The sequence below is a fragment of the Alexandromys fortis genome, unplaced genomic scaffold (assembly GCF_014885135.2).
Source record: "Alexandromys fortis isolate MF-2015 unplaced genomic scaffold, M_Fortis_MF-2015_v1.1 scaffold_60, whole genome shotgun sequence".
In the NCBI taxonomy this organism is placed as follows: Eukaryota; Metazoa; Chordata; class Mammalia; order Rodentia; family Cricetidae; genus Alexandromys; species Alexandromys fortis.
In genome coordinates, this window is record NW_026067946.1 from 10,155,122 (window position 1) to 10,182,582 (window position 27,461).

The following is a 27,461-nucleotide window of genomic DNA, read 5'->3' on the forward strand; positions in this document are numbered from 1 at the left end:
CACACACAGCCATCTGCCACCAGTCAACCCGGCAGGCAAAAGGCTCACAGGGCTGAGTTCAGATGAGCACTGTAATTGTCTCCACTCGCAGCCTCGCAGCCTCTTACTGCGCGTTCCGGCTACAGCCACAGGCAGTCAAGCCAATTCAAACAGCCAGCAGTGTCTCCGTCACTGCAGAGGACCAGCCCTGCACTCACCCTACATTTGCTTCTCTCAGATTGTATTTGATGGATTTAGTAGGTGACCCATCGTCTGACAAAGTCACATAATTAAGTTTGGGAAATGCAGGCACAAACCTACTTCAGCGGGCCTCTCTCCTGGGGCACGTCACGGAGCGCCTGACATGACATGGCATCTGTCGCACTGATTCCCCAAGGCCGGAGCTCACAGCTGTCCGTCCGCATGGGGCGGCATCTCCATTTTCCCTCATCATTCATCTCGAATTCTTCCTCCCATCCTGTGCCTCACTTGGAAATGTGTGTGAATTGTACTGGCAGAGCCTTTCCTGGCAGTCCTGCGCTCTGCGGGAGAATGGCCTCTGCCAAGGACAGCGTGCATTCCCTGCTTGCGCAGAGGAATCTTTGGTCATCTTACAAACCCACTGTGTGCTCTGTTAGGTACCGGGGCAGAAAGGCAGAAGCTGCCATCAGATGGCTGCACTCCCACGTTCAAACCTCTTAAACCTGGGCCGACCTCCAGACTCCTCACCACGGGGTTCCATGAAGCTCGGAGCTCCTGCCACCACACTCTGTGTCTGCTCCTCTCTGCCCCCCAGGCCTCATCACACTCCTGGTCTCCTACAGTCCCTCCAAGCTGACCAGATTCTGCCCTCCGGGGTGTGCGTGAACGGTCTCTTCTGGAGTGCCCCATGCTACAGCACACATGTAGCGTTCTCCTTCGCTCCGGTTCCCTTCTCATGTCTGCAGAATCACTCCTCATGCCATCTCTCCCTTCCTAGCAGCTGGCACTGTCTGAGGAAAGGCCGTGTTTGCTTTGATGTCCTTGCATCTTGCCCGTCGCTGTCTCACAGGAGAAAGCAGGCTGTATGGAGCAGGCATTTTGACGACCTTGTATGCCAATCTCGTGACGCCCAAGGACTCATCAAATATCCAAGTAGCAATGAATGCAATCCCTTGTCACAAGTCTTTGGAGGATGTGGATAGTTCGATAGAAAAGACCCACAGTCAGGGCAGGATCTGCAAGGTGGGAGCCTGGGAGGAAACTTCACAGAAGCCTCGGCTGAGTGGATACTTGAGGATTAGATGGGAGTGGTGAGGTTGAGGAGGAGTCCGGTATGAGAGGGCTCTCTGTTGAGTCCTTGGAGAAGGCAGGCACTTATGGGACAGACAACTTGGCAGAGCTCATTAATCTGCAGCGTAGAATATAGTCAGCGTGTTTGTTGATTGGACCTGGCTGCCTGCCTCTTATTCCTTTGCCATTTTCCAATTAAATTGCTTCAATAGGGTAAAAAGCTTCCATATATAAACACCATTATAGGAAATCATTAAGAAGCATCCATTTCATTATGGTTGCTATATTTGTGAGCCTGCATTAGGAACTCAGAGGCTTCTTCAAGCTGGATTTTAGATGCACTTTGCTGCAGTGTTTTGTTTTTTTTTTTCCCCCCTTTCTGGTTTACCAAAACAATAGCAGTAAGTCACCCGCTTGCTTCATCAAAAACCCATTTTCTTTTCTTTGCAATCGACACCTGTCAGAGCCTCGCCGCCCCTCAACGACTGTTGAGCACTGTCCTAAGACCGGATGACTAAACAAGCCTCTTAGACCTGGGCTCACCCCAGTCATCAAGCAAAGGAGAAAATTCCCAGCACAGTGTACTTGGAAATGAGTTCTATTACTTCTTTCCAAATCTTATCACACAGCTGTTTTGAAACTAACAGTGACTGAACAGAACCAAGGTGGGAATCGTCATTTAAAATTTTTTGTTTCTGTATCTAGTGGCACATTGGAATTTGCAGATGAATTTAGCAGCTTACACGCTTTGATATAGGCTCTGGGTCAGGTATTTACATCCATTCCTTGTGATTGGTACTCGCTTTGGAAGGAGGCCCAAGTATAGAAGAGTTCGAGGAAGGCAAGCCTCTTTTCCAAGCTAAGAGGTGGTTTTGTTGGTGCCATGTCTCTGTAGAAGGCCCTGCTCCGGTGTGCCTTGGACTGTTCGATGCCCGCAGTTGCTGTTACAGCCTCTGTCCTTTGAGGTCTCAGCGCTGAAGGGGGAATTACGGGAGCAGCTGCTTAATCATAGCACCTGGCATGTATTACGTTTGTAATTGAATGAGATTTTTGCTGATCTCAGGATGGAAAGCAGAACTCGCAAGCCAGATCACGCCGCTGTGGCCACAGGAAGGAGCCCGTGTGTGCAGGGATATGCGCACGCATGCGCACGCTGATAGCATTACATGTGTCTGAGTGGTGTTCTCTGCAGAAGCCTCTTCTACTCGCTTCAGTAATAGAACTACTGAGCCTTGCCGGCCATTGCTTGAAAAGAACGTCTCCCGTCTCCCACCGGATTGACCTTGTGTGAAGGCGCTTCTGGGTTAGGATCTGGAGGGCTCTTTTGAGTTCTAGTGAGAGATGGGTACGTCGCTGGAACACATTGCAGCTCACGTTGGAATCCTTGCTTGTTGCTGTGATCAATCAGTGGTAGTTTCCCTTAGGAGGAGTCATTTTGGGAGGCCAGCCAAGGAGGAATTTGCACATAAAACCTTACTTTTTGGCACGGCTGTGACCGTGAAATATGTTGAATGTGAAAGTCAGATTTTCCTGGCTGGCTGCTGATGAGGTCTAATGGCTTCAGAAAGAAAAAAAAAAATGTTTAAACGTGTCAAGTGCAGGGGCCAGCGCAGGGTCTTTTCCCAAGGCAGCCTTTACAACTACAAGGCAGCTCTGGAGAACCTTGCTTCCCGGGGTAGCTGGTCGCCTGACTGTCCTGTCACGGTAGAGTCAGACAGTCTGTTATGTGCTTGGAAGCTTTGAGAAGTCAGCTCCCAGAATGACAGTGCTAGGCTGGTCTGCAATTGCAGTCTGATTAGTTGATATGACAAGGTTGAATCTTGCCTACCACATCTTCTTCTTTTCAATTATTATTTTGGGCAACTTAATTTCTCCCAGGAGGCTGGCGGCGAGTATCACCCCGAGGTCTGAGTTCTAAGTGTGGCTTTGAACACCGATTCAGTGGAAGCCTTACCAAGGTGACCTTTTCCCTGGAGGCTAGAACCTGGTCAGTTAAAAACTGTGTTTAAGAGTTAGCTCAATGGTTAGGAGAACTTTTTGTTCTTCTAGAGGACCCACGCTCGATTTTCACCCACATGGTGGCTTACGACCATCTGAAAATCCATTTCTAAGGGGTCCAACACCCTCCTCTGACCTCTGCAAATACCAGGCATGCACTGTGGTACAGACATACATGCAAAGCAAGACACAATAAGAATAAACTAAAATAAAACTGTGTATAAAAATGTTAGCAGGGCTGAGTAACTGAAGTGGCCACCAGCAATCTTTCTAGACTTTTCCTTGCAGTAAATACAGTTGAAAGCGGAAAAGACTGTGACTCTGCTTTAGTGTGCTGTGTTTCTCTCACATGCTACTGGTCAGTAAATTTGCAGCCTCCTGAAGAGACCTGGCCATGGAATGGAAAGGTACTGATCTTCAAGGTTAACTTGGGACCGGCTCCCAGTGCTGTTGGGGTTATGAATTCCTCTTTTATTATAATAAGCATTCCTTGTTTTCTAAACACACCACATCTCCTAAGGTCGATTTATGTTTCCCTTCGTTGGAACTCATGACATATTTTGCCTTAAAACCAGACCAGGCCCTGAAAGCCTGTTTAGTCTATACTGAAACAAAATCCAGGCCCTCACTAGTATTCCCGCTTCTTGAGCCATGATAGGAAGATGATTGCTCTAAGAAAGTATTTTATATTGCTGATGCTTGGTGGCTAGAGCATGTGTGTGTATAGCACACACACCACAACACATACATACCACAACACACACACATACACCACAACACACACACACACACACACACACACACTGAGCAGGGTGCTGGAGCTGCCATGGGTGACCAGCGTTGAGAAAGCACCCTTTGGACTGTCTTGGCATGGGAGTAGATGGTTGGGATCATAGAACTGCGTGGGGACCTGTGACCGTGGCAGAGGGCCTCGCAGGCATAGTTGAGGGGGTGTAGTTCATGTTTGATGTAGCTGACATTTGATGATCTTTATGCCTTTATATTTACAACCACAGTTGCTGTTTCATAGAAACAAACTGTCAGAAATCTAAAGACAGCAGCAAATATGGAAAAGAATTTCAGGCTGGTAAAATATTGCTGAATCAGAGTGAAGATATAGCCTTCTTCTCACTGAGAAATGAAACACAGAATTGAGATGTTGAGGGGATAGGAGTGGCTTGCTGTCATCAGGACCCCCAGCCTGAATGCGCCTGCATCCTGCCCCTTTGTCTGTGTCAGAGACACTTGCCGGGGCCTTGCCCTACATCGAAGGGGGATCTTTGTGGCGGTATCTGTATGAAATCAAGACCTTTGAGTAGCTACACTATTTTAGCTTTCTTGCTTAGGATGCTGCCATACCCCAACCCCTTCCCAACATTTTATTTTGAGAGACTTCAGATCTCATAAAAATGGTCCAGCGAATGCCCGTGAACTCTTGGTCTAGATTAACTATAGAGGGTTGTTAGTACTTGTTTAGATCGCCCCAGCTGTCACAAGAAGGCCTTTCGTTGTTTATTCCAGGTCCAGTCAAGGCTCACAGGCTGTGTTTGCTGATCATGTCTCTCACCACTCCCTCCTGGACTCTGGAACAAGTTGCTGATATTTTGGAAACTAATGCGATGCTATCTTATTCTGGGCGGGGCGATTGCTTTCTAATTAGATTAGAAGTTAGGGTTTTGTTGTTGTTTTGCTGTTATTGCAAGAACATATGTGGGTGATGGTTGTGTCCCAATCATCTTTATGAAGTCCCAAGAAGTCCCTAGTGTCAGCTCCATTTGTTGGTGGTGTCTTGATGTTTTAAGACTATGTTGATGTGCTTCTTGTAAGTCCTCGTATCTTCAGTTGGCACAGGCAGGGCGGGCTAAAGTAGATAATGCAGATGCTTCCTCCTTCCCCCTCAGACACTTCTCCTGGCCATTCAGACTTAAAAGTCTATTGAATAATTTTTATGTTATATGTTTTTTTCTGTGGAACAATATCAAGAAAACAAAGCTTTAGCTTTGGATCTGTGGAAGGGTCAGACTGTTACATCCCCAGGATGGAGCGTCACAGCTCTTCACACAAATTTGTATTCATGCTCAGAAAATGTTTGGTGATATATATATGTGTGTGTGTGTGTGTGTTCTGTTTCTGTAGTGCTAAGCATTGAACCCGTGTCCTTTCACATTTTTAAGCTGTATTCCTAGTCCCATTTCATGCACCACTTAAATTGCTCTACACCAGGCATGATGTGTGGCCAGACAGTACAGAGATGTGGGCCAGCCACATGCTGACTCCTAGGAGGGGTCCCCACATTCTAGCCTAGCATACCTGCACCTGCTTCTGTTAAGTTTACTGTAGCTAATAATCGAGCCTCGCTGGATGTTTTCACCTCAGACAGCCTAATTGAGGGCCCTTTCCCATTTGTAACAGGCCACTTGTTCTTAAATTTGATGATACCTGATTAACAAGTAGGCAAAAAAAAAAAAAGGCTATGCTTTTGACACATGACCTTAAACAAGTCTTTCCTTTATTTCACACTTGGAACCCATCTGCTGTTTATCAAATGCCTCCTCTGTACCCAGTATTGTGAGCATCTAGGATCACATTGAGTGAAGGCCGTCTCTACTCCAGTGGCACAAAGGATTGTGGGAAATTGGTTGCCTCCATTAGGTGCCTCTTAGAAAATGGGATCTCAGCGCAAAACTTAAATAAAAGACCAAAAGTAAAGAGAAACAAGGTACTTCTAAACTACATAACTACCTGGATCCTTCCTATGAGACAAAATATAGAACCTTGGAAATACAGATATATCTAGTCTGGAATCGTGTTTTGAAAACAGATCCATGATAGAAAACAAAGACTACTCAGAACCTGGAAGACCCCGGATGTGTTTTAATACTGAACCCATTTATGTGGGTTAGGATTTTCCCAGTGGTTTAAAATCAGCAGCATTTTTTAACACCTTGTTGAAAAGGAGCCGGTTCTGGTCTGTAGTGTTTGCTGTCAGTTCTGGATACAAACTTACTTGGTTCTGAGAGAGAACTAAGCAAGCCATAGTCACAAACCAAGAAGTGTCTATCGGGAGAGAAGGCTTGTGGGGGTGAATAGCATCTTACATCCTTGTCAGATCTCTAAGCTATATGGCCCTTCACTTACACAGTGACAACGCAATCTAAGACTCTAAATCAGTGATAATCAATTAACCTTTCTAATACTTGACTCTAACACAGTTTCTCACGTGGTGGTGATTCCCCAAGCATAAAATAATTTTTTTGCTACTTCATTATTGTAATGTTTCTCTTGTTATGAATCATAATGTAAATATCTGTGTTTTCTAATGGTCTTAGGCAGTCCCTATAAGAGGGTCATTTAGACCCCAAGGGGTAGGGACCCACAGGTTGAGAACTCCCATCCTAGATCCTCAGGAAAATAGAATCTGACTGTTGACTCTCCAGTTGCTACCAGAATCTGTCTAGGGAAAGTTACATTTAGAGATGATAGCAAAATATAGGAGGAACTTCAGACCCGAACAGAGGAGGACAGCCATGCATGTTCATCCCAGCCTTGGCGCATCACGGAGGCACCAAGTCTGAGGGGTCAGCCGCGTACTGCTCTGAAGGCTGCCATGCCGGGTCTTGCAATTACAGACCCAGTATTCCAAGAATAAATTGTATAAATCCAAGTATAAATTGTAATGAACTTTGGACGATAACCATGAATCAAAACCCACTTTTAAATTTAAAACAAGGGAAGTTCCAGACACTGAAGCTTGCCAGGTCTCTAGACACATCGTTGGCCACTACAGGCAGGTTTGCATCTTCTAGTCCAAAGAAAGGTCTGTTCTGTTTATCCCTCCATGTCCTGTCTCACTGTTAAAGAAAATTAAATATCAGAGGCCAAATGCTTAGACTATCTGAACTTAGCTCTTCCGAGATGCTCCCCACTGAAAGTTCGCATAAAAAGAAACTTTGAGACCTGCATGCCCGTGACACAGGTGGAGAGACGTGGTCACATCACGTCGCCATACAGATGAAGTCCATGTACCCAAGTTCTTGCAGGTCTATAGCCAAGCACAAAGTCTCTCTTATGAAGCTGGAATACTTCCTTCCTACTGACAGGAGATAATTCACTCTTCTTCTGGCGGCCAGAAAGCTCGGGGCTCAACAGACAAAAATCAGCCCCTGCAGCTGTGCTGTTGTGGGTTTGCTTCCAAAGGTTCCCTTCGTCCTGCTGGCTGCTCTTGGCTGTTATTTGTAGCGGATTGTCAAAAGCTATGTCTAGTTTTTTTTCCTTCGCTGTTATTTGCAGTGGCTTGTCAGAAACTACCTCTCGTTTTTACTTGAAGGAATGATATAAACAAGCTGCGTTAAAGAATATGTCTTTGATACAGAGGGTGTCCCGTCTCGCAGAGGTAGAGCAGGGCATCACTTCACCTTCACTATAGGAAGCTTAGCATGGCTAAGTACCCGCCATGCCGCCCTTTGCCGGAAGTGCCACATATGTGGCTTGTAGTAATAACAAGTCAGTAACTCTCCTCAGTTGCTGAGCTTTCCTGGATCTTTTTTTCTTCTGTTCCTTCACCTCAACCCAGACAGTTTTAATGAACAGCCCCTCAGCTTCCTTCTGAACCAAGCATAAACTTGAAGGAGATGTTTTCTATTTCCTGCACACTTGTTAGCTTTTATGTTCCAAGTTTATATACTGAAATATATTTATTATTTTGTCATTTATATATATATGTGTGTGTGTGTATAATGTAAACACACACATGCATCATGGTAAACATTTTTAAGTGAACAGTTCAGACGTTTTAAGTGCACCCATAGTTTTGTGACCATCACCATTATCTTCTTTTTATTTCCTAAACCCTGCACACAGGGAACAGTAACTGCCCAATATATCCTTCCCAGGCTCTCTGTTCTGCTCTCTGTCTCTACGCATTTGCTTCTTCTAAACATCCCACAGAAGCAGAATCATTGTCCCTGGCTTATTTCATGTGACATAATGTTTTTAAGGTTCATTCACATTCTAGTCCCGGAATTAGCATGCAAACCCTTTACTTTCTCAGAGTAATTTCACAGCTAATATTCCCCGTGCGTTTGCTCTCTGTTGGCTCTTCCCACTCTTAACTAAGAAACCAGTGTGCCGGCTTGTGGTTGGATGCCCAAAGAGCCCTATTCTGGTTGCAGTAGTAGTTGGTGACCTGGCCCTGACCATAGGAAGTTTCTGTCACGGTTCCTGTGTGGGTGACTGAGCTAAAGTCGTCAAGTCTCGATGGCTCCTGTGAGCAGATGAGACTAGAGCTGTGCCCTAGTGACCTGAGCATTGCACGCCTTGCTAAGCTGTGAGGGGTGCTGACTTTGTTCTGTGAATACCACCTCACTGAGGGACCTTCTGCTCTGTCTGCAACCCCTTCATGTTACCGTTGATGTCTTTGCATGAAGATGAAGATGGAAGGTCCGGTTTCTGCCTGGAGCGAGAGTGTGCCAAAGGATGAAGTTTGTGGTTATATTAGGTGACTGTTTGGAAGGATATGCTACCAGCTCCCATCGGTCCTGTCTGGAGCAGCACCGATAAATGAGTGAAAGCACAGGGGTAGATGTTTGGTGACGGTGCCTCACCCCCAGCACCCCACATCTGTTCCTGCTAGCCAGACCACCTTGTCTTCCCTGCGTCTCCAGATGGGGCACAGTGGCAGAGTTCAGTGGCATGTCTGTAGATAACTGGTGGGGCGCGTATGAACAACAGACTGGGGTGGGGGTGGGGGGCTCATTACCTAGTAGGTACACATTTGCCTTCCTAAGGCAGATATCCCCCACCAACAAAAAACCCCAGCACCTTTGTAGTTCTCCTTTCAGAACAGAGGGACACAGACTATTTTGAATATATTGATTTATTTAAACATGGAATCTCATGTATTCTAGACTGTCTCAAACACACAACATGGCTGAAGATGGCCTCCCATTTCACCCTCTCCAGGGCTGGGTTTACCAGTAGACACCAGTATATCAGGTTCTGTATGTTCAATTAAATGTCCCTCTCCCCCCTATTCTTCTGACTGTCCTGTGTGACACTGTGCTCTCTCGGGGACATTTCCAGGCTACTGGCAGGTCCCTGAGAGAAGGACTTTAGTGTGGCCATCGTGCATTTGTGAGCCTATCAGAATCGAGGACAGTCTTTTGTTCCTCTAGGAACTGTGCTTCCAGACTGTGGTCAGGGCTCAGCCACTGTCCAACAGCAGAATGAGAAATGCTGCCCAAACCCTGCTTCTGCTCTTCCTTCTGTTCCTCAAGGCCTGGATGCCACCTTGTAGCTCTACTCTTGAGAACAGTTTAGAAGACAGACACATCGAGCATGCCTCACACACTGTCAGGTGGACCTGTGTGATCACAGTGTGGAGTGGCTGAATATAAGCTCCTTTTTCTCTTTGTCACACATACACGGATCTGGGAATGCGTGTCCACCCAGCTCTGGATACCAGGGAACCTGCACCTGAGAGGGAACGGTCTTTCAGAGACTGGTCTGTGTGTTGGCAGCTGCTCCATGCTTGGACCCCTTTGCCTCAATTTGGGGCTAAGCCCCTGTTTGTCCTGTCCAGGTGAACTGGTGTGATGCGCATCTCCCCTCCCCACAGTTAGCATCTCCTGTGCATAACAAAGAGGAGCTTAAATCCTTAGTAAAGTATCCTGGTGCTGACTGTCTTGTTTCTCTGTGGTGCTGACTCAACTGTGTAGCGCTGATTTTTACTCTTTTAAATTGCTTTTGATTGCCTACCCTGTTCTATTCTGAGATGCCGTGATGAGGAAGATCAAAGCCCCTTCTTTCATGGAAGCATGTGTTTTTAGAAGGGAAAGATAATGAACATACATGTTAGATCAGATAGTGATGTTTGCTGCAAACACAGCAGGACAATGGCAAGAGGACCCGGCAGAGTCGGGAGATGGAATCCCCGTGCTCCAGACAGGAGGACCTTCATGGGGAAACTGCATGGTAAGTGGAAAGGAGCGAAGGTAGAGGAACATCTGGGAGAGATCAGAACTGGACATGTCCTCGGGATAGAGAGAAGCCGGGCAGTAGGAAAGAGCAAGGGGACCGAGGAGCAGAGGGCCAACCTCGGGATTCTACCAGCCTGCACATTAGAACCATCTGAGGAACTGAAAACATTTCCAGCATCTAGGCCCCACCCCCAGAGATTGTGGTTTAATTGGTCTGGGGTGGGGCCCTGGCACTGGCATTTTATAAATGCTCCCCAAGGAATTCCATGGTGCAGCCTGGGCTGAGGGCATGAGTCTCCAATATGCAGAGCTTTTAATGACCGTGGTAAGGAGTCTGATCTTAGGTTAAAGGTAAGGGGTAGGGGGAGCCATTGAACAGTTTGGCCTAGGAAGGTACCATCGCCTGCCTTTAAAAGAGTCTCACTGTAGCTACAGTGTAGTGTTATTAGAGTTATTAGAGTTATGTAGGAGTTATTAGAACAACCAACTTGAGAAGGAATGGCATTTTGGGGAACAGTGATGTCAGCAGAGAGTAAGAACAGTTGCTCAGTCCGAGGATGAGTTGTGGAGGTTATAGTGACAAGGTGGATTGGAATTAGATGCAACACAAAAGGGCATCAAGGTTGCCTCAGAGTTGACCTGAGTAACTGGCTTATTGGTGGGCTCCATTCACAGAGGTGGGAGAGATAGGAAGAAGCCACTTTGAGAGGATGGAACCTTTGTTAGAGTAAAAGCCTCCTGCTGGATTGTTCTCTAGGTTCTGGAAACTAATAGATGTGGGCAGTCGAATGAGGTTGGTTAAAAGGTCCTGAGAAATCTACTTTCTATAATGTTGAACATTTTCTCCAAGTGCTCCAAAGCTTAGCAATAAAAGCAGTTGTCTTGTTAGTGCATTGAGCCTGTAACCAGAAGGGAGATACCAGCTTCTTGCATTCAGGACACAGGCTGGATTTAGGAGAAGGATTCCCTTGGGGAGACTGTAGTATCCTTCACACAGAACTTGCTACAATAATTGGAGGTTATGGTAATATACAGGATTTGGAACAACAGGTAGAAGAATGGTTTTTGATTTTTAGAGGGATTTTTGTTCACCAAAAAACTATTTTATAATATGTATCTAACTCATATTATAATTTTCTTTCCCTGACCAGACTCTAGAATCCAGAAGTTTAATAGTAACCCAGATTGTTAAAATAAAATGATTAGAATTGTTTACATTTATATGGATAACTTGTTAGAAGTTGGTTATTCCCCAGTGGAGGAGATGGATTAAATTGTATAGGTGGAGCATTGTCAGGTGATGTATGGGGACAGGAGCAGGGGGGACTTGAAGCTTTTTGAAGACAGGAATAGTTCTTAACAGTTTTTGTTTTTTATAATATCTATTAGCGATGCTCGTTCTGAGTTTTTGTTGTTGTTCGGTGAAGTTATGAGACCTTTATTGAACTTCTGGAATCGGTGTTGGTCTGAATGGCTGAGCAAGAGGGTTTGACTAGAGTTTGAAGTCCCTTCTGGGGCACTTTGCTCTTACTAGCAAAACTCAATGTGGTTGCCTTTGATTGAAAGGCAAGAGAATTCTGAGTGGCACAGGTATTTAGAAAATGGCCAAAGTCTAAAACTCCGTAATCAAAGGTTTGTATTGGCCGCAAGCCTCAGGCAGCAGCCAGTGGGATGGGGCTGGAGGATGCTGACTTTGGGAATGCCGTACTTAATTGTTCTTCTGTTGCTCCCAGATGGTCCCCTTCTGGTAGAAGAAACTGAGAACATTCATTGCCAGTCTGCCTGTTTAATGGATTTTCTCCTCATCCCCTCTCAGATAACTGCAGTGACCTGAACTCGGAGCTGCAGAGGGTCCTGACGGGGCTGGAGAGTGTTGTCTGCGGCAGGAAGAAGAGCAGCTGTAATCTCTCAGTAGCCGAGGTGGACAGGCACATTGAGCAGCTCACCACAGCCAGCGAGCACTGTGACTTGGCCATTAAGGTGGGCCTCCCTCCCCCTCCACTTGGCTTTCTGAGGTTAGGGGAGGAGAGAGGGCAGACAGCTTTCCTGGCGTTAGGCTTTCTTGAACACCTATCAGTCCCTGAAAGTCATACAAGCATATTGAGCAGTCAGCTAGAAGCAGGAGCTCTATAAATATTTGTTGGGCTAAATTATGTAAGGGGGCATATCAACAATGATCAACATTGACTTTTCACTAAAAAGGGTGATTTACTTGGAAACCATCACATTAGTAGCATTAAACTACGTCACTTCAGTGTGGTCCACCATACTATTTTTCTTTACTTTTCTTTTTGAGACAGGGTCTCATAATGTAGCCATAGCTCACCTGGAACTGTAGACCAAGAAGACTTAAATTCATAGAAATCTACCTGCCTCTGCCTCCCAAGGGCTGGATTATGCAACATCACACCCAGCCACTATATAGTATTCTTGTGTTGCAAGATACCCTTAGATGCTTTCTTGCAGATTTAAGGTTTCTAGAACCCATCTTTGTGAGCTCGCAGTCTGTACTGTTGGAGGAGGGAGGGCTGAGGATCTGGCTGAGTCACCCCATTCCCAGCCAGTGTATCTGGATCTTGACCACGCCTTTCACATATGTTCCTCTTTCTTCTGAGAAAAGACTGAGTGAGAAAAAGAATTCATAGCATGTGCACCGCCTTGCCTCTTTAGGAATATTGGGAAAGGCAGGCCCTTCTTGATCCTGGCCTCAGGTGTCTTTCTTTTACTTCATTGTGGATTAGTGACCTTGCCACCCACAGTGCCGTGTCTTAAAGGAATGTATGTGAAGGGACAGTCCAGCCCCCAGTTTCTGTCGGGAAGAATTCCGGATTGCCCAAGAGGGTGGGTGGTAGTGCCTGCAGATGAGTCATAAAGTGCATGTCTGGTTCAGCTGCCTTTCTTTCCACTTTTCTTCATCTTGGTCACAGTGGATAGGTGTTAGGATTTGCCATGAGGGAAGCAGTCACTAACTGGTGCTTCTTTCTCTGGAGTCTCCCAAATCCCAGATTTGATTGTCTTGACATCTAGGGGGCTAGCTTTGGCCTCAGCGTCTGGGACAGACAAAGATTTCCGGTAACTAGTTATGGAGAAAGCAGAGCCAAATAGACTGTCCTGGATTTGAAAGGAAGAACAAGGCACCACATGGGGACAGAGGCAACAAGGTTTGGGTGCCTGTCTTCCTCAGGGACCTGGCGTGAGTGACCCGCTGCTATGTCTAAAGCAGTGTTGGGAACCTTCCGTTTCTCATCACTATGTGATCCCTCTGCTCAGCCTTTCCCCTTCTGTTTAAAAGCCAGCCGGGCCATGCTCTTTGTAAAGGACAATATGAACAAGTAGTTCCCAGAGCAAGCAGAGAACGGTCTTCCTAATTGTATGTGTTTTCCAGATCCTTCAGTCATGTGTCTAAAATGGAAATTTTGAAAGAACTTTCCAAATACTATTAAGATTTTCTTCTACTTGGTTCATTAGCTAAATGCATCTCTGCTGTCTGAGGAGCCTCCACCAAGGGCCCATCCTTTTCCTGTGTCACCAAAGCTTTACTTTTGTCCTTGCCATCCTGGGGCTGCACCTCATTCACACTATCCAAATGCCCGTGTGACATCCGGAGCGCGAACTGGTGATATGACCTGCCTCCTTGCTGAGCTGGCTCACGGAAGGCCTGTAATTTAGGAAACTTGCAATTAGACTTTGTGCACATCCTGCAACCTCGTGTTAGTCACTGCATTATCGGTATCACTCCCTGGCCTGCTGCCTCAATGCAAATTGACCAGCTCTGGAGCTCCTAAAGGAAAATCAACATTGTGTGGGTACCACGCACAGATTCAGCACCAAGAGGGGATCCTGTTGTCCTTAACTCTGGGGACTGCTGAGTAGTACAAACTACAATGCAGGCAAGTGACAGCATCCTCTGAATCTGAGCAGAGAATGACCAAGAGGTGTCACTGTGTATATGGGGCTCTCCACCCCACTCGTGGGTTCACAAGCTCCTTCCTGTCCCCTTTCTGCAAGAGCACTAGCGTGGCTTTGATGTTTGACTGTGTTTTTTTCAGACAGTGGAGGAGATTGAGGGAGTTCTTGGTCGGGACCTGTATCCCAACCTGGCTGAGGAGCGGTCCCGGTGGGAGAAAGAGCTGGCTGGGTTGCGGGAAGAGAATGAGAGCCTGACGGCCATGCTGTGCAGCAAAGAAGAGGAGCTGAACCGGACCAAGGCCACCATGAATGCCATCCGCGAGGAGCGGGACAGGCTCCGGAGAAGGGTGAGTGTTCAGACAGTCCTGGCTTCAGCCTAGGCGTGGGGAGGTGGGCAGGTGGGCAGGCGGAGCCAAGGGCTTCTGAGGCAAGGATTCTAGAACCTGGAATCATAAGGAATCTCGGTCTTGGTAATCACTAGATCATTCCAATTCTGAAATCATTCATCAAAGATCCTTAGGGTAGAACTAAGATTATAAAAACACTCTTCTCAGGAATCCTAAATCTGCATAGATGGCAGAATTATGTCAGGGCAGGAGGTCTCAGTCTCCTCTGGGATGTGCATCTTCCGCTAGCTCAATTAAATATTTTGTTAAGACAGTCTGACGAAGGTGGTGGTGGTGCACCAGCGCTTGGAAGGCAGAAGCAGGTGGATTTCTGTGAGTTCAAGGCCAGCCTGGTCTACAAGAGCTAGTTCCAGGACATGCTCCAAAGCTACAGAGAAACCCTGTCTTGTGGGGTTTCTACAAGAAACCCTGTCTTGAAAAAAGAAAAAATTAAAAAAAAATTTTAAAAAATACAGTCTGATATTTTCATAATAGGAAAACATAGACATTTCCTTTTAATTTTTTCCACATTTTTTTCTTTAACTATATAGTAGTTTCTCTCATTTATATTGAATAATATAAAAATCTCTTCTTGCTGGGTAGTGGTGGTGCACACCTTTAATCCCAGCACTTGGAAGGCAGAGGTAGGCAGATCTCTATGAATTTGAGGCCAACCTGGTCTACAGCACTAGTTCCAGAACAGCTAGGGCTACACAGAGAAACTCTGTCTTGAAAAACAAGCAAACAAAGAAGCTATTATTACTGTATGCATCTACGGGTGGCTGTGTACTTGGGTGTATGCATGGATACACGTGCGTTTTTGTAGTGTGCACATGTGTGGGTTTGTACAGGTGTATGAGAGAGAGAGTGGCGGGGTGCCCTGGTATCCCCAAGAGGACCCACACTGGTTTGAAAACTACAAGTGACAGGACATGTTTCTGCCACTGAAGATGCTGGTGTTCCAACAGCGAGGCATTGGGCCAAGGACATGTTTCTGCCACTGAAGATGCTGGTGTTCCAACAGCGAGGCATTGGGCCAACTTTTCCAAAGATGTGCGTTCACCTGGCAGGGCCTGTGAGCTCTCCTTTGTCTGGCTATGGCTGTCAACTGTGACTGGACTGAGGATGGAAGAATTAATTCTTCTATCAGAAACCATCCTTTCTCAACTTCACTTTGAATTGCGAAGCTTGCTTTCCTTTCCGTCTCAAGTGAGGCAGTACAGGAGGTGGCTCCCCAGCTGCCCTCTGCCTGGTGATTCAGCACATGGAGTTCAATGAGGGGCTTGTAGGGAGCTAATGGACCATTAACATTGCTGTGTCTCCTTAACCTGCGGAAGTAACTTGTTCTTCATTAAGGTTGGCGTGTGTAAATCATTCTGGTTTTTAAAGATTTTTTTATTGTTTTAATTATGTAGGTGTGTGTGTATATGTGTACCCATATGTGAGTATTTGCCCTTGAGAGAGTACAGATGGCTGTTGTGTCAGCCAGAAGAGTTGGGATTACAACCGTGGGTGCTGGGAGCTGAACTCTGGTCCTCTGGAAGAGCAAGTAAGCCAGCAGTAACTGCTGAGCTATCTCTACTTCCAATCATTCTGTTTATACTCTGTCTGTAAATATTCCTGATTTTCACTGGGTGGAGATATGGAATAAATTACTGGCTTTGAAGGTTGTCAGCTCTATCCCTCGTTGTGGGTGATGTCATAATTAAGGAGCCACTCTCCTGCCTCTATCTAGACAACATCTCTTTCAACTCAGAGAAGAGTGTTTCTAGAACCCAGCTGTATCTGATACTCCCTACGCGCGTGGGGGCTGTAAACCTCCCAGTCAGGAGAGGCTGTGTCTGGGGATCCTGACGAAGTTGACTTAGCATGGAGGCCTACCCCACCTGTAATTTCCTGGGTCACACTCCCGATCTCTATGACTGATAGTCTAATAAGTGTGTGCTGGTGGTGCATGTTTTGCAAGGGAAATGTTGGCCTTCACTGTAACCATATATTGTGATTTTTCCCTCTAACATGGGTTAGTGAAGCATAAAGAGCCCTTGCTTGTAACAAGGAAAAAAAAAGTCAGTCTCCCCTCCATCCAGAGGTTTGTTTTTTTTTTTTTTTTCTTTTTTCTGGCTCTAGAGGCCACCACTAAGAGTCCCAGAAGCAGACTGCTTGGAATCACAGTCTGACCTACAAAGGTGCTTGTGAGACCTGTCAGGGCCTGTTTGATTCATCATGAAGATGATGATGATACAGGTGCAGGGTGATTAAACACTCCCGGAGTAAACTACACTGTGGTCAGCATGCAGTAAACGCTTGAAAACGAGCAGCAGGTGTTTTAAATGAAATCGAGATTGAGTGATATGGAAGGTTTTCCTTTACATCTTCTCTTTATCATAAGACGCCTTCAGTGTTTGACTATCTCTAACCCTGACAATGACAATTCCGGGTAAATATCTGCACATGTGAGCACATACACATTTCAGTCAAAATTTGTATCAGTTTTTACCCTTTTGTTTGTGCCTTTGTCATAATTTATATAACGTACACCTCATTTATCTTCAAACAGCAAAGTTTGAAGGATTATTTCTTCAAACGTATTTACCCTGGAATTGGGTTAACTTCACTTCTGGACAATTGTGAATCTTAAATATTTTTCTAAATGCTTTTGAATGTTAGTGTTTTTTTTTGTTTTTTTGTTTTTTTTAGACTTTAAATACTGGAAGACATCCAGCCCACATCACCCAGCGCATGTCATTTTCCCAAAGAGGGGTCTGTCTCTTGTGGTCTAATGTTTGCCTGGTCTTAGTCTTTGAGAGGGAATAAGGTTTAATTTCCTTCTGGTCTCTCTGAGTGTGCATAATCTATGGCTGTTTTGCCTTTCTGTCTCTGTTGCAGCTCTGAGCTCACAATTCATCAATGTTGCCTGAAAAGCAATTCGGGCCATATATTTTCCCTTTGCTCATCTTCATTGCTTAGACTTTGACGAGATCAATGAAACTGGTGCTTGTCCCCTGCCTGCAATTAAACCAAGTGCCCTCCATAGGTCTTCTGAGCCTTGCTCAAGATTAAATTAAATTAAGGTCTTTAATGGAGTCAGTTAGCAAATTGGGCGACTTGGCAGAAGAATAACGAAGGGATAGCAGGGCAATATTATTATTGGTCTCTGTTCATCCTTAAATGAGATAATCATTTGTGCATTTCTGAGTGCACTGTAGCATAGCCCCTTATTTCCTCACACTTACAAAAGCAGATCCAAACTCCTCAAGCTAGAATTAGTGACCCAAGAAAGAAAATGTTTTGTTCTTTCATTCATTTGTACTCTACATAAATGATTAGTCTTCCCCGGCCAGGCAGGGGTCACAGTGATAAACTGGATACAACCCCTGGCTTCAGGGCTATTGGAGAGTCATTGCAGTATTGCAGGTGGTGGGCATAGAAGAACGACCATGGGCATAGAAGTGCACACAGAGAGACATGTGCTGGCAAGGTACAGATTCTCCATACTGTTTGCTCCTTTGACCTAAATTGCTTCGGTCAGCTGCCATGCAGCCAAAATGATCAATTCTTTCCCCAGTCTGTTTGGCAGAACAAGGGTTCTGGAATCAGAATGTCAGTGAATCCATGTGCAGTTGAATCAAATAATCTTGAAATAAACAGACCTCAGAAGGCCCTTTGGAAGTCTTATATTTTTTAGAAAGCCATGCACATCCGTGGCATAAGGTTGTGGTAACAATTTCTCCCTTCCCCTGCCTTCTACATGTTTTCCCTGTGTGTCCTGAAGTGAGTTCCGCCTCCCTCTCCATGGGGTCCCCCATGTGCGTGGCCTCTCTGGTCAGCTCCATAGGTGATGTTAGCTAATAGCCCCACAAGCAGCCTCATTTCTGGATGCACTTTACCCTGGTTTCTTCCTCGAACTGCTTTCTCGTGTCCCCTCTCCACCCTGTTCTCCATTCTGTTTCTTCCTCCCGCACAGACTGGCAGTTATTCTGTTAATAGTGACACAGCTGTCAGCTCCCACAGGTCTCAACAAATCTCTTCTGGCACCCTAAGATGGTACTGAGCGAAAACAAAATGCTCTTAGGAGAAGACTCTTTGTGGGTGCCACTCTGGGTGACGTGAGCCTGGTGGGACATTGCTGATGAAGCACACTACCTCCCTGTTGTGAGAAGCTGTATGTGGGACCTCAGGCAGAGAGGGCTCAGAGCTCTGATTCGGCCCCTCTTTGGGGTGGTCCCAAGGAAGGCTTTGCTCACGCATGCTGAGGAGACACTGAGGTAATACCTCTGTGTTTGACCCTCCATCCATGCCCTCGCTGAACCTGTGCAGTTGCCCAGGGCTAGCTCTTAACTATAAAGGAAGGAGCTGTCAGAGGATTAGAAATCTGGGAAGAAATCGACCAGACCACTTCCCTTTTCTCCTGGCTAGCCTGATCTGGGTACTTTCCTGGGCTGAAGAACAAAGGGGATCACACCTGCCAGACCCCAGAGCTATGGAAGCAGCTTATGTTTTCCTTTCCTAGTTTGTGATCTGTTTTAACCACCTCCAATTGCTATAGGAGATAATGCAGCACTTGGCTTAAATTATCATGTAAGTTAACTTCCTAAGAATAAATCTGTATTTTTGACACTTGGATTCTCATTTCTCATTTGAAGGCTCCATGAAGAGTCTTCTAAAATCTCCATTTAGAAAGTGGTTCGCTGCCAAATTGAACACCCTGGACTCAAAGAAGGCAGCCTTGCACATGGGGATAGACTGCCCCAAATGTTATGTAGGACTCTTATGACCTACTGGGTCTTGTCCTTCTGTAGCTTAGGAATTGTCTCTCCCATACCAGTTCCAATATAGCAAAACCATGCATTGCAAACTAATTGCCTGAGGTTGCAGCAACCTGTGAGCACGGCCACGCGGAACCTCAAAGCAAGCTCTTCTGTTGATGGCTGATGATGTTCCTTATACGACTTGGGACCCAGGTGCCACTCCTAATTCTTGCATGCCATTCACCCACGACCCACACTCGTAGTTGATGGACGCCGCTGATGCATTTGTCTTACCCACACAGTTGCCTGTGTTATCCTCATTCCAGCATCACACTTTCCGGGCCTCCTGTCTGAGGAGCTGTTTCTGGGTACACCCATGGGATATTTGTGAAGTCTGTGGCAACTTAATCTCAAACATCTCGATTTCTGTCTGTGCTCTGGGCTCTGGCCTTTATAAGATTAACTTTCTTTCATGTTTTTGTTTTAATTTGTTCCTGGACCCTGAGTTAAATCAACAGATTGTGTTTCTTGGTTAGAGTTGTCCTGACTGGTCTCTGCGAGCTTCTCTTTCAGTCGATTTCTCCCTCTGATAGTCTCATCTCTGTTTCTCCATTCAGTTTGTCTGTGCGTTATTTTATGTCACGCAAGTGTGTCTTTTCTTGCTGCCCCCACCATGCTCCCCTGTTTCCTCCTTGCACAGACTGAGATCTATTCATATGGCTTTGCATACTTCTGCTCTGATGTGTCTGTGAGCTTTTAGGTTCTATGTGACCAGCTATGACCCTGACTGCATGGCCACCGAATCCCCCAGGGTTTCTGCTTCCCGAAAACACACACTAGAGGCCCAGTGCCTTGGCCAGGTCAGTGCTTTGGGGATTTCTCTGGAGTCTACATGCTGAGTCCTTGGGTAAATAAGTTCTCTCTTTGATCAGGTCTGCCGGTGGCCTTCTTGACTACTTTGCCAGTCTGTCTGCTCTGCAGAAACACAGAGGATGTCTGTCTGTCCCACATCACTGCTCATCCTTGCCCCTCCCTCTTGCTCTCTTCCCCACTGTCTCCTGCTTTAATTGTCTAAGCCTGTGTCTTAGGAAACTCTGTTAGCGAAGATCTGCAAGCAGTCAATATATCATCTTGAGAGTGCCCTTGTTTTTGCCCAAAACTTTAAAAAGTTTTTTTTAAATCATTCAATTTACTTTGTAGCTAACACATAAAAATGTTAATAAATTATACCCATGGCTGGGATTCTATGTAATATTTTGAAACATGTAACATTGGGTAATGTTTAAATCCACTTAAATCTTATTTGTTCCCTCAAGAGATAGTGATTTCTTAATGGTAGAAGTACTCAAAATTCTTTCTTCTAGCTCTTTGAAGTGCACAGAATACAACTGTCACCAGTAGTGGCCATATACCGTAAGAGCATGCCAGAACCTCTGACTCCTCACTGTACCTTAGTATTCCCTTTATTAATCCAAACCCACCCCTGCTGGGTCCCACTCCTACCGGGTCCCATTCCAGCCTCTGGTGAGCACCGTTCTATATGCAGCTTTATTTTTATTTGTCTATTTTTTACTCGTGTGTATGTGTGTGCATGCATGTGTGTGTGAATGTGTGTGAGCACATGTATGTGAGCATATGTGTGTATAGTGTGGAGGCCTGAAGTGGATGTCAGCAAACATCTTTGGTTACCCTTACTCAGTCAAACCCAGAACTTGCCTATATGACTATCTATCTTGCTTGCCAGCTTGCTCTGGGATCCTCTTTCTGCACATTATAAAGCTGGATTCCAGGCCACTGTTCTACTCTGAATCTAGTGGGTTATGGGCATTATGGGCACCCAAACCCCTGTCCACTAATTTAGAGGTAGGGCCTCACTATAGAAAGCAAGGTCAGCTTAAACACAATCTCTCCAGCCTTCTTAATGCTGGGGATACTGACATGTGCCACCACACCTAGCCTGGTGCTTTGATTTCTTATAGATTTCCCTTTATAGCTCCAGAGGAGTCTTTGGGATTGTAGAGCAGCGTGCTGTGTTCACTTTCCACAGACAGGTGTGGTAGGAAACCTTCAGGCTTTGCTGGACAGAGAACTTTTGGCTCAAGAACCTACTCCCTGTCTCTTGCCCTCCCAACTGTCCTCCTTCCTGTCCTCTGTAATGTCAGCTCTTGTGTCCAGCACCTACAGAGTTTGCTGTTTTCCTTGACCTTGGCAATGAGTCCCTATCTCATGGCACCTTTGCCATGCAGCATTTCCATGCGTTGTTAATAGGGGTGTCTGTTGGTTTTAGCCAAGACCATCTCATGCTGTTGTCTGGTGTACTGTTACTGGAACAGCAGCCTTTGGACAGCTGGTTTCAGCCCTGCTTCTCATAGTTGTCCCTTAGGGAGTCTGTCAAAATGAATCTAATCCCTGCTGCCCATCTTGTGGATTTAACGGCCACCTCCGTTCAGATGCACCACACAGTGTTCTGTTTCTTCTTTCAGTGGCTTCGTCTTCCTTCCTATGAATGACCCACGCAAATTCTTTTCTTTTCTACCCTTTCCTATTATTTTGATAAGATGTCCAGAGTTTGAAGAAAGCATCTCCCCTTGAATTGAGCCCCTAAGTGCTATGTGTAAGCTTGCTCACCCCGCCTCTTTCCTTACTTCATTATCCTAGGTCACACCCCTTCCTCACATCAGGCATCTGTTAATTCACTCCACTATACCTAGCAGAGAAAATGCACCATGAGATGAGAGTTCTGCAGGCCCCACCACCCTTCCCTCTTCTTTCTGCAAAGTCTCCCTTCCTTCTGCCTGCCATGCCCTCTTCTCCTGTCCCCAGCTGAGCAGGCCCTGCACTGCCTGTCCTCTACTGACCCTGTGAACATGTCCTCTAGAGATGACCCTTGTCTCCATGTCCACTCCTCTTTAGACCTTAGCCAACCACGAATCCCTTATTGTATGCCTTTCTCTCTGATCGGCTTCCTTCAGTTTGATTTCTTTATTTATCTCCTTATTTATTTACATAGCCCTGGCTGATCTCCCTGGGAGTGGGGGTGGGAAGGAACCGTGTGTGTATGTAGTTTGTGTGTCCACTGCACTGAGAAATGCCATGATCTATGATGCCACCCAGCTTCAAGAGTGGACAGCAGTTTAATTTCTTTGAATATTTATACAGCTGTTTTGACCAATACAATACCAGCTAGCCAATACAACTATTCAAGTTTGAATTTAAATAAATTCCAATCAAGCACAATACAAAATTCATCTCCTAGAGTAAGCTAGGCACACTGCAAGTGACTGCAGGGTCACCCTATGCTCCTCGTGCCACAGTGGTAGACATGGCTGCTGCGGAACACTGTGGTGGTCACTCCAGGAAGATAATCTTTCCTTCATACTCCACCAGGGATGAAATCCCCGTGCAACCTGGGTGGGCGCTGGAGCACATCTTACTGTCTTAGTCCTTCTTCATTGTTGGGAACCTCATTGCTTCTTATCCACCTCATCAATAGAGTTCTTACCTTCTTCCTCCCCCTTACTCTGGTCCTTTCTCTTCTGTTACTCCAGTCAACATAAAACAAGCCCCAAATCCTTAAATAAGAACCAGAAAGAAACAAGAGTCCACTGCCTTTTCACCCCGCATTGCGAAGGATGGATGCCACCTCCTTCTGCAGTCGATGCTCTCTGCAGACATCTCTTCATAGTGGAGTTCCCATCAGGTTTTGCCAGATTTCTGAGCCCTTGAAAGACCTTACCTTATCACTAACCGAGTTCCAATCTTTAGAGCAGATCAACTCCCTAAATCTGCATGGGTATTAGCTATGTGCTGGGATCGAGAAAATACTCTCTCAGGGTCAGGGGCTGGGCCTGAGAGACCCAGTTCAGAAAGGTTGTCAGGGTGATAAATGATTTTCCTAGATATGCCAGTTTTCCATCAGATACACTTTGATTCTTGGCTGTCCCAATTAAAAAAAAGTACCCTGTTATATAGAGAAAAGCATATTTCCTTTAATAAAAACATTTTTAATAGAAGATGGGTTTATCAGGTAATTACTAAAAATATAGTGTCTTGAAAAATGATTGATTGATTTTTATTTTAGGTGTATATGTATTTTGCCAGCATGTATGTCTGTGTGAGAGTGTCAGATCCATTGGAGGTGGAGTTACCAGCAGTTGTAAGCTACCAAGTGGGTGCTGGGAATTGAACCCAGGTCTCCGAGAAGAGAGCAGCCAGTGCTCTTAACCTCTGAGTCATATCTCCAGCCCCGAAAAAAGTTATTCTTAATATTTCCAGGGTTCCAAAGTTCCAAATCAAGATATGGGCAGCAAGGCTGTGCCCACTCTACAGATTGGAAAGGAGCTACCTAAGTTGCCTCCTTCAACTACTGATGCTCAGAGCTCTTGATTAACAGCCTTCTCTGTGTTCCTGTCGCTCCATGTGGCCTTCATGGGTCCCATGGCTCTGGCTCTGCCTCAGCCCCCTGCCCCCCATTGGTTCTCTTTTAAGATGCAGGTCATTGAGTGGAGCCCACTCTAAGCTAAGTTCAGGTTGATCTCAGGGAGCCATAGTGTCATCCAGTCTCTTCTGAGATAAAGCCACATGCACAGGTATGATGTAGAATTTGGACGTCAGTTTTGTGGGATCCCTGATCCAACGGTTTCCCAAGAAAGGAGTGAATAGGAGATGTCTGATAGCTGGCTACCTCCTTCCTTCCCAGTCCTTGCTTAAGCTAACTTAAATTATTGGGAGCCTTCAGTTCTGGGTATTGGGTCATTTAATTTCACCCCAAATGTGTAAGAGAAGGCCACGTATTCCCTCCAACTGCCCTTCTTTCTGTACAGCTGACTAGACTCCTGTCAGCAGGGTTTTCCGAACAGCTGATGAACACTGTCATTAAGATATACGGCATAGTCCCAAAGGAAGGTGTTTGTCATCCTTTAGTTTCCACAGGGCCCCTAGCTTTCAAGATAAAAAGGTATAGATTTAGAAATTACTTAAGGGCATGAATACATATGAAAAAATGACTAGAAGCAATTGTCTGAGAGCAATCTGAAGGGGCATACGAACCTTTTCTGTTTTAACTTGCAGTGCTACGTAGCTTTTCCACTTTCAACACTCAAACTTTGTGATTAGAAAAGCAAAGATTTCTAAAACCCAGGTCATTTTTTATTGGTGTTTTAACGTATTTGCTGGGACTGTTTGTGTTTTTCAAAAGCAAACCATGGTGGCTCATGCCTGAATCCTTGCACTGGAGAAAGTGAGGCAGGGCCATTGCTGTAAGATCCAAGGCCGGTTTAGGTGAAAAGAATAAGATCCTGACTCAAAAAAACTGAACCAAGCAAACAAACAAGCCAAGATGAGTGGGCTGATTGGTGCTCTAGGAGCAGGCTATTGATGATTTTCTGCTCAGTGTAGACTGGATGTAGGTTTTAGAGTGACGTTAACTCTGTTAATTATTCAGGACCTTACAGACTCCACTAGAGAAGCTGCCTAGGCACATGGGCCCTTCTGCTCTGCTGCCTTTGGTTTGTTAAGGACCATTGTAAAGAATCTCCCATCAGGAATTGTGTTTGACTCTGGTGGGCATGTGTCTTTCTGGTCTGTACCCTGTTTTGATGTGGCCCAGTCTGCAACATTTTGAGGTGGCCCAGTCTGTACCCTGTTTTGGCCCCTCTGTCTGCTGTATTGTGAGGACACTGCACATTTCCAGCAAGTCTGAGCTCCCGAAAACCACAACAAAGCATTAGGCTCTTTTTGATCGGCTTCACTATTGAATACAATTTGCTCCAAGGGAATTTCCTTATTTTGGCTTATAATATGTTGATGAATTATTGAAATTTCAATTACTTTTGGCTCCCAAGATAGCAGAGTAGATATAGCCCAGACATTCAATATGAAAGCTTTCTCTGAGAAGCTCTTAGAGAGGGGGGCTGGGTTTCTACTCTCTGTCCTTGCCTGGAAGGGCTGTGGCCAGCAACAAGCACTGGGGGTTGGCTCTGCTCTGTCTGTGAGACTATAATGCTTTGTAGCCTTGGGTCAGCCACTCAAGGTATGCTTCCCTGACATTCAGCATTCACATTTGTGGGGAGCTCATTGGATGTACAGATTCCTGGCTTCATGTAGCACTGATAACTCTGAACCACTGGGATGAGGCTCTGTCACCTAGGTGTCTGACTAGCCCTGTGAGGGGGATTTGGTGTACCATAAAGGTTGGAAAACCTTATTCTAAGTGTCCAAGTTTGTGACTTCTTGGTGACTGAGTTTGATGCTTCATTTGTAAGAACTTTTGGGTGCTACAGTCAACCCGAAGTGTAATAAACCAGGCTTGGTAGTGCTCCCCTGTAATTCTAGTGCTTGAGGGGAAAAGACAGGCGGATCAGAAGTTCAAGATCCTCTTGGCTGCATAAGCAAATTTGATAAGAGTCCGTGTACTCTGATGATAAAGGTGTGCCCATAGTTACCAGAAAGGTAGCAATTTTCCCGTTTACTGGGGTATTTCTCACCTTAGTGGTCACAGAGCAGTAACCACAGATGAGTGAGAGTTAGATATCCATTGTGGTATTAGTGTGCCATATTTTATGTATATTTTTTATTTTATGTGTATGGCTGCTTTGCATGTGTGGCTGTGTATCACATGTGTGAGTGGTGCCTCTATAGGCTAGAACAGGGTATCTGGTCCCCAGGGACTATATAGTTACAAGCCTCTATGTGGGTGCTTCAGATTGAACCCTGGTCTTCTGGAAAAGCAATCAGTGCTCTTCTCCACCGAGATTTTATGCTTCAGCTACTTAGATGTTCCTTCCCACTGTACCAGGGATGCTCCTAGCCTTTGCTATCTGGTGGGAAGCTGCTGGTAGCTTCACTGACACTCCATCCTGGCCTCATCATTCTCCCCAAGCCCCTGTCTGTAATAACAGTGTTTGTCCAGTACTGCATATCTTGCAGACACGGTGCATGTAATTCTATTCCCCGACCCCACACTACCCCAGCCATGCCTCTGCTAAGCCCACCCCTGACATGCTCTCCTGTGGGGCCCAGTGGAGCCCAGCTCTCCCATCACAAACATACCCCTCTATACTCTCTGGAGTAACTTTAGGTGGAAGCACAGTCTTTCCAAGTTCCGCTGCCTCAGAGCACTGGAGGGTAATGTTTCCAGCGTTTGTGTGTATGTGTTAAGACTCTTATTCTCTATCGATATGTGAGCTCTGAGTTTCCTAAGACTGGAAATCACATCCTCATTTGCACTGCCCACCACAGCATCAGGAACTTCTCTGCTGTCTGAGCATCTTGTGGCTCCTTAACAGTGTGCCTCCTCTTGGACTGGAGCATCCTTCGCTTAGTTCACATATTCTCCTCCCTGCCTGTGAGTAACAGATGATTGGCCAGCTCCACTTAGTGATACAGTGGCTTCAGTGGACTTGACCAGCTGAGCATCACAGTTGGAAACTTTGCCCTTGACTGTCCGGCTCTTTTGCCCTTTAACCTGGGAAACCACCAACTCGATCTAAAGGGGTTCTGGTTTCAGGTCCGAGAGCTCCAAACTCGACTGCAGAGTGTCCAGGCCACTGGACCTTCTAGCCCTGGTCGCCTCACTTCTGCCAATCGCCCGATCAACCCCAGCACCGGAGAGCTCAGCACCAGCAGTAGCAGCAATGACATCCCCATCGCCAAGGTGAGCTCCTGGGCATGAGTCTGGTGGGTTGGAAGACTTCTCATCCGGAAATCCCAGCTGTGGCTGAGCCCACCATTTTGCAGGCAGATCAGTGTACATACCCTAGGGGCTTCCCCTGGGACTGAGTATCAGGGCGAGATAACCCACTAATAGGTTTAAGTCTCTCTGAGCAGCAACCTGTATAGCAACTCTCATTAATCAGCCTGCTGGAAAATGTCAGAGCTGGACAAGCCTTTGTGGAGAGTTTTGTCCAGTGCGACCCCGGGTAAATGGGTACTTGCTTTCAAGGAGCTAAGGTTCAGCCCTTAGGGGACCCTGAATAATGAAGCAGTAATTTCCCCCCTCAGAAGACTGATAGCCATGCCAGAAAAAGAAACACATTACAGAGCTAAGTGTGGAATTGCATGCCTATAATTCCAGCCAGGAGGCAGAGGCAGGAGGATCACTGAGTTCTAGGCTGTCCAGAGATACATAGTGAGACACTGTCACAAAAAAAGAAAGAAAGAAAGAAAGAAAGAAAGAAAGAAAGAAAGAAAGA

The 27,461-nt window shown here is 45.9% G+C and overlaps 1 protein-coding gene across 7 annotated transcripts in view; it reads left to right on the top strand.

Moving 5' to 3' along the window:
- Positions 1-27,461, top strand: part of Mcc (MCC regulator of WNT signaling pathway) — a 379,948-nt gene that overhangs the window by 310,438 nt on the left and 42,049 nt on the right. For all 7 annotated transcript variants that reach the window (XM_050149262.1, XM_050149263.1, XM_050149268.1 and 4 more), the window contains 3 exons: positions 12,043-12,206; positions 14,276-14,482; positions 26,777-26,923. In XM_050149262.1, coding sequence (XP_050005219.1) covers positions 12,043-12,206; positions 14,276-14,482; positions 26,777-26,923 — 518 coding nt within the window. The remainder of the gene's footprint in view (positions 1-12,042; positions 12,207-14,275; positions 14,483-26,776; positions 26,924-27,461) is intronic.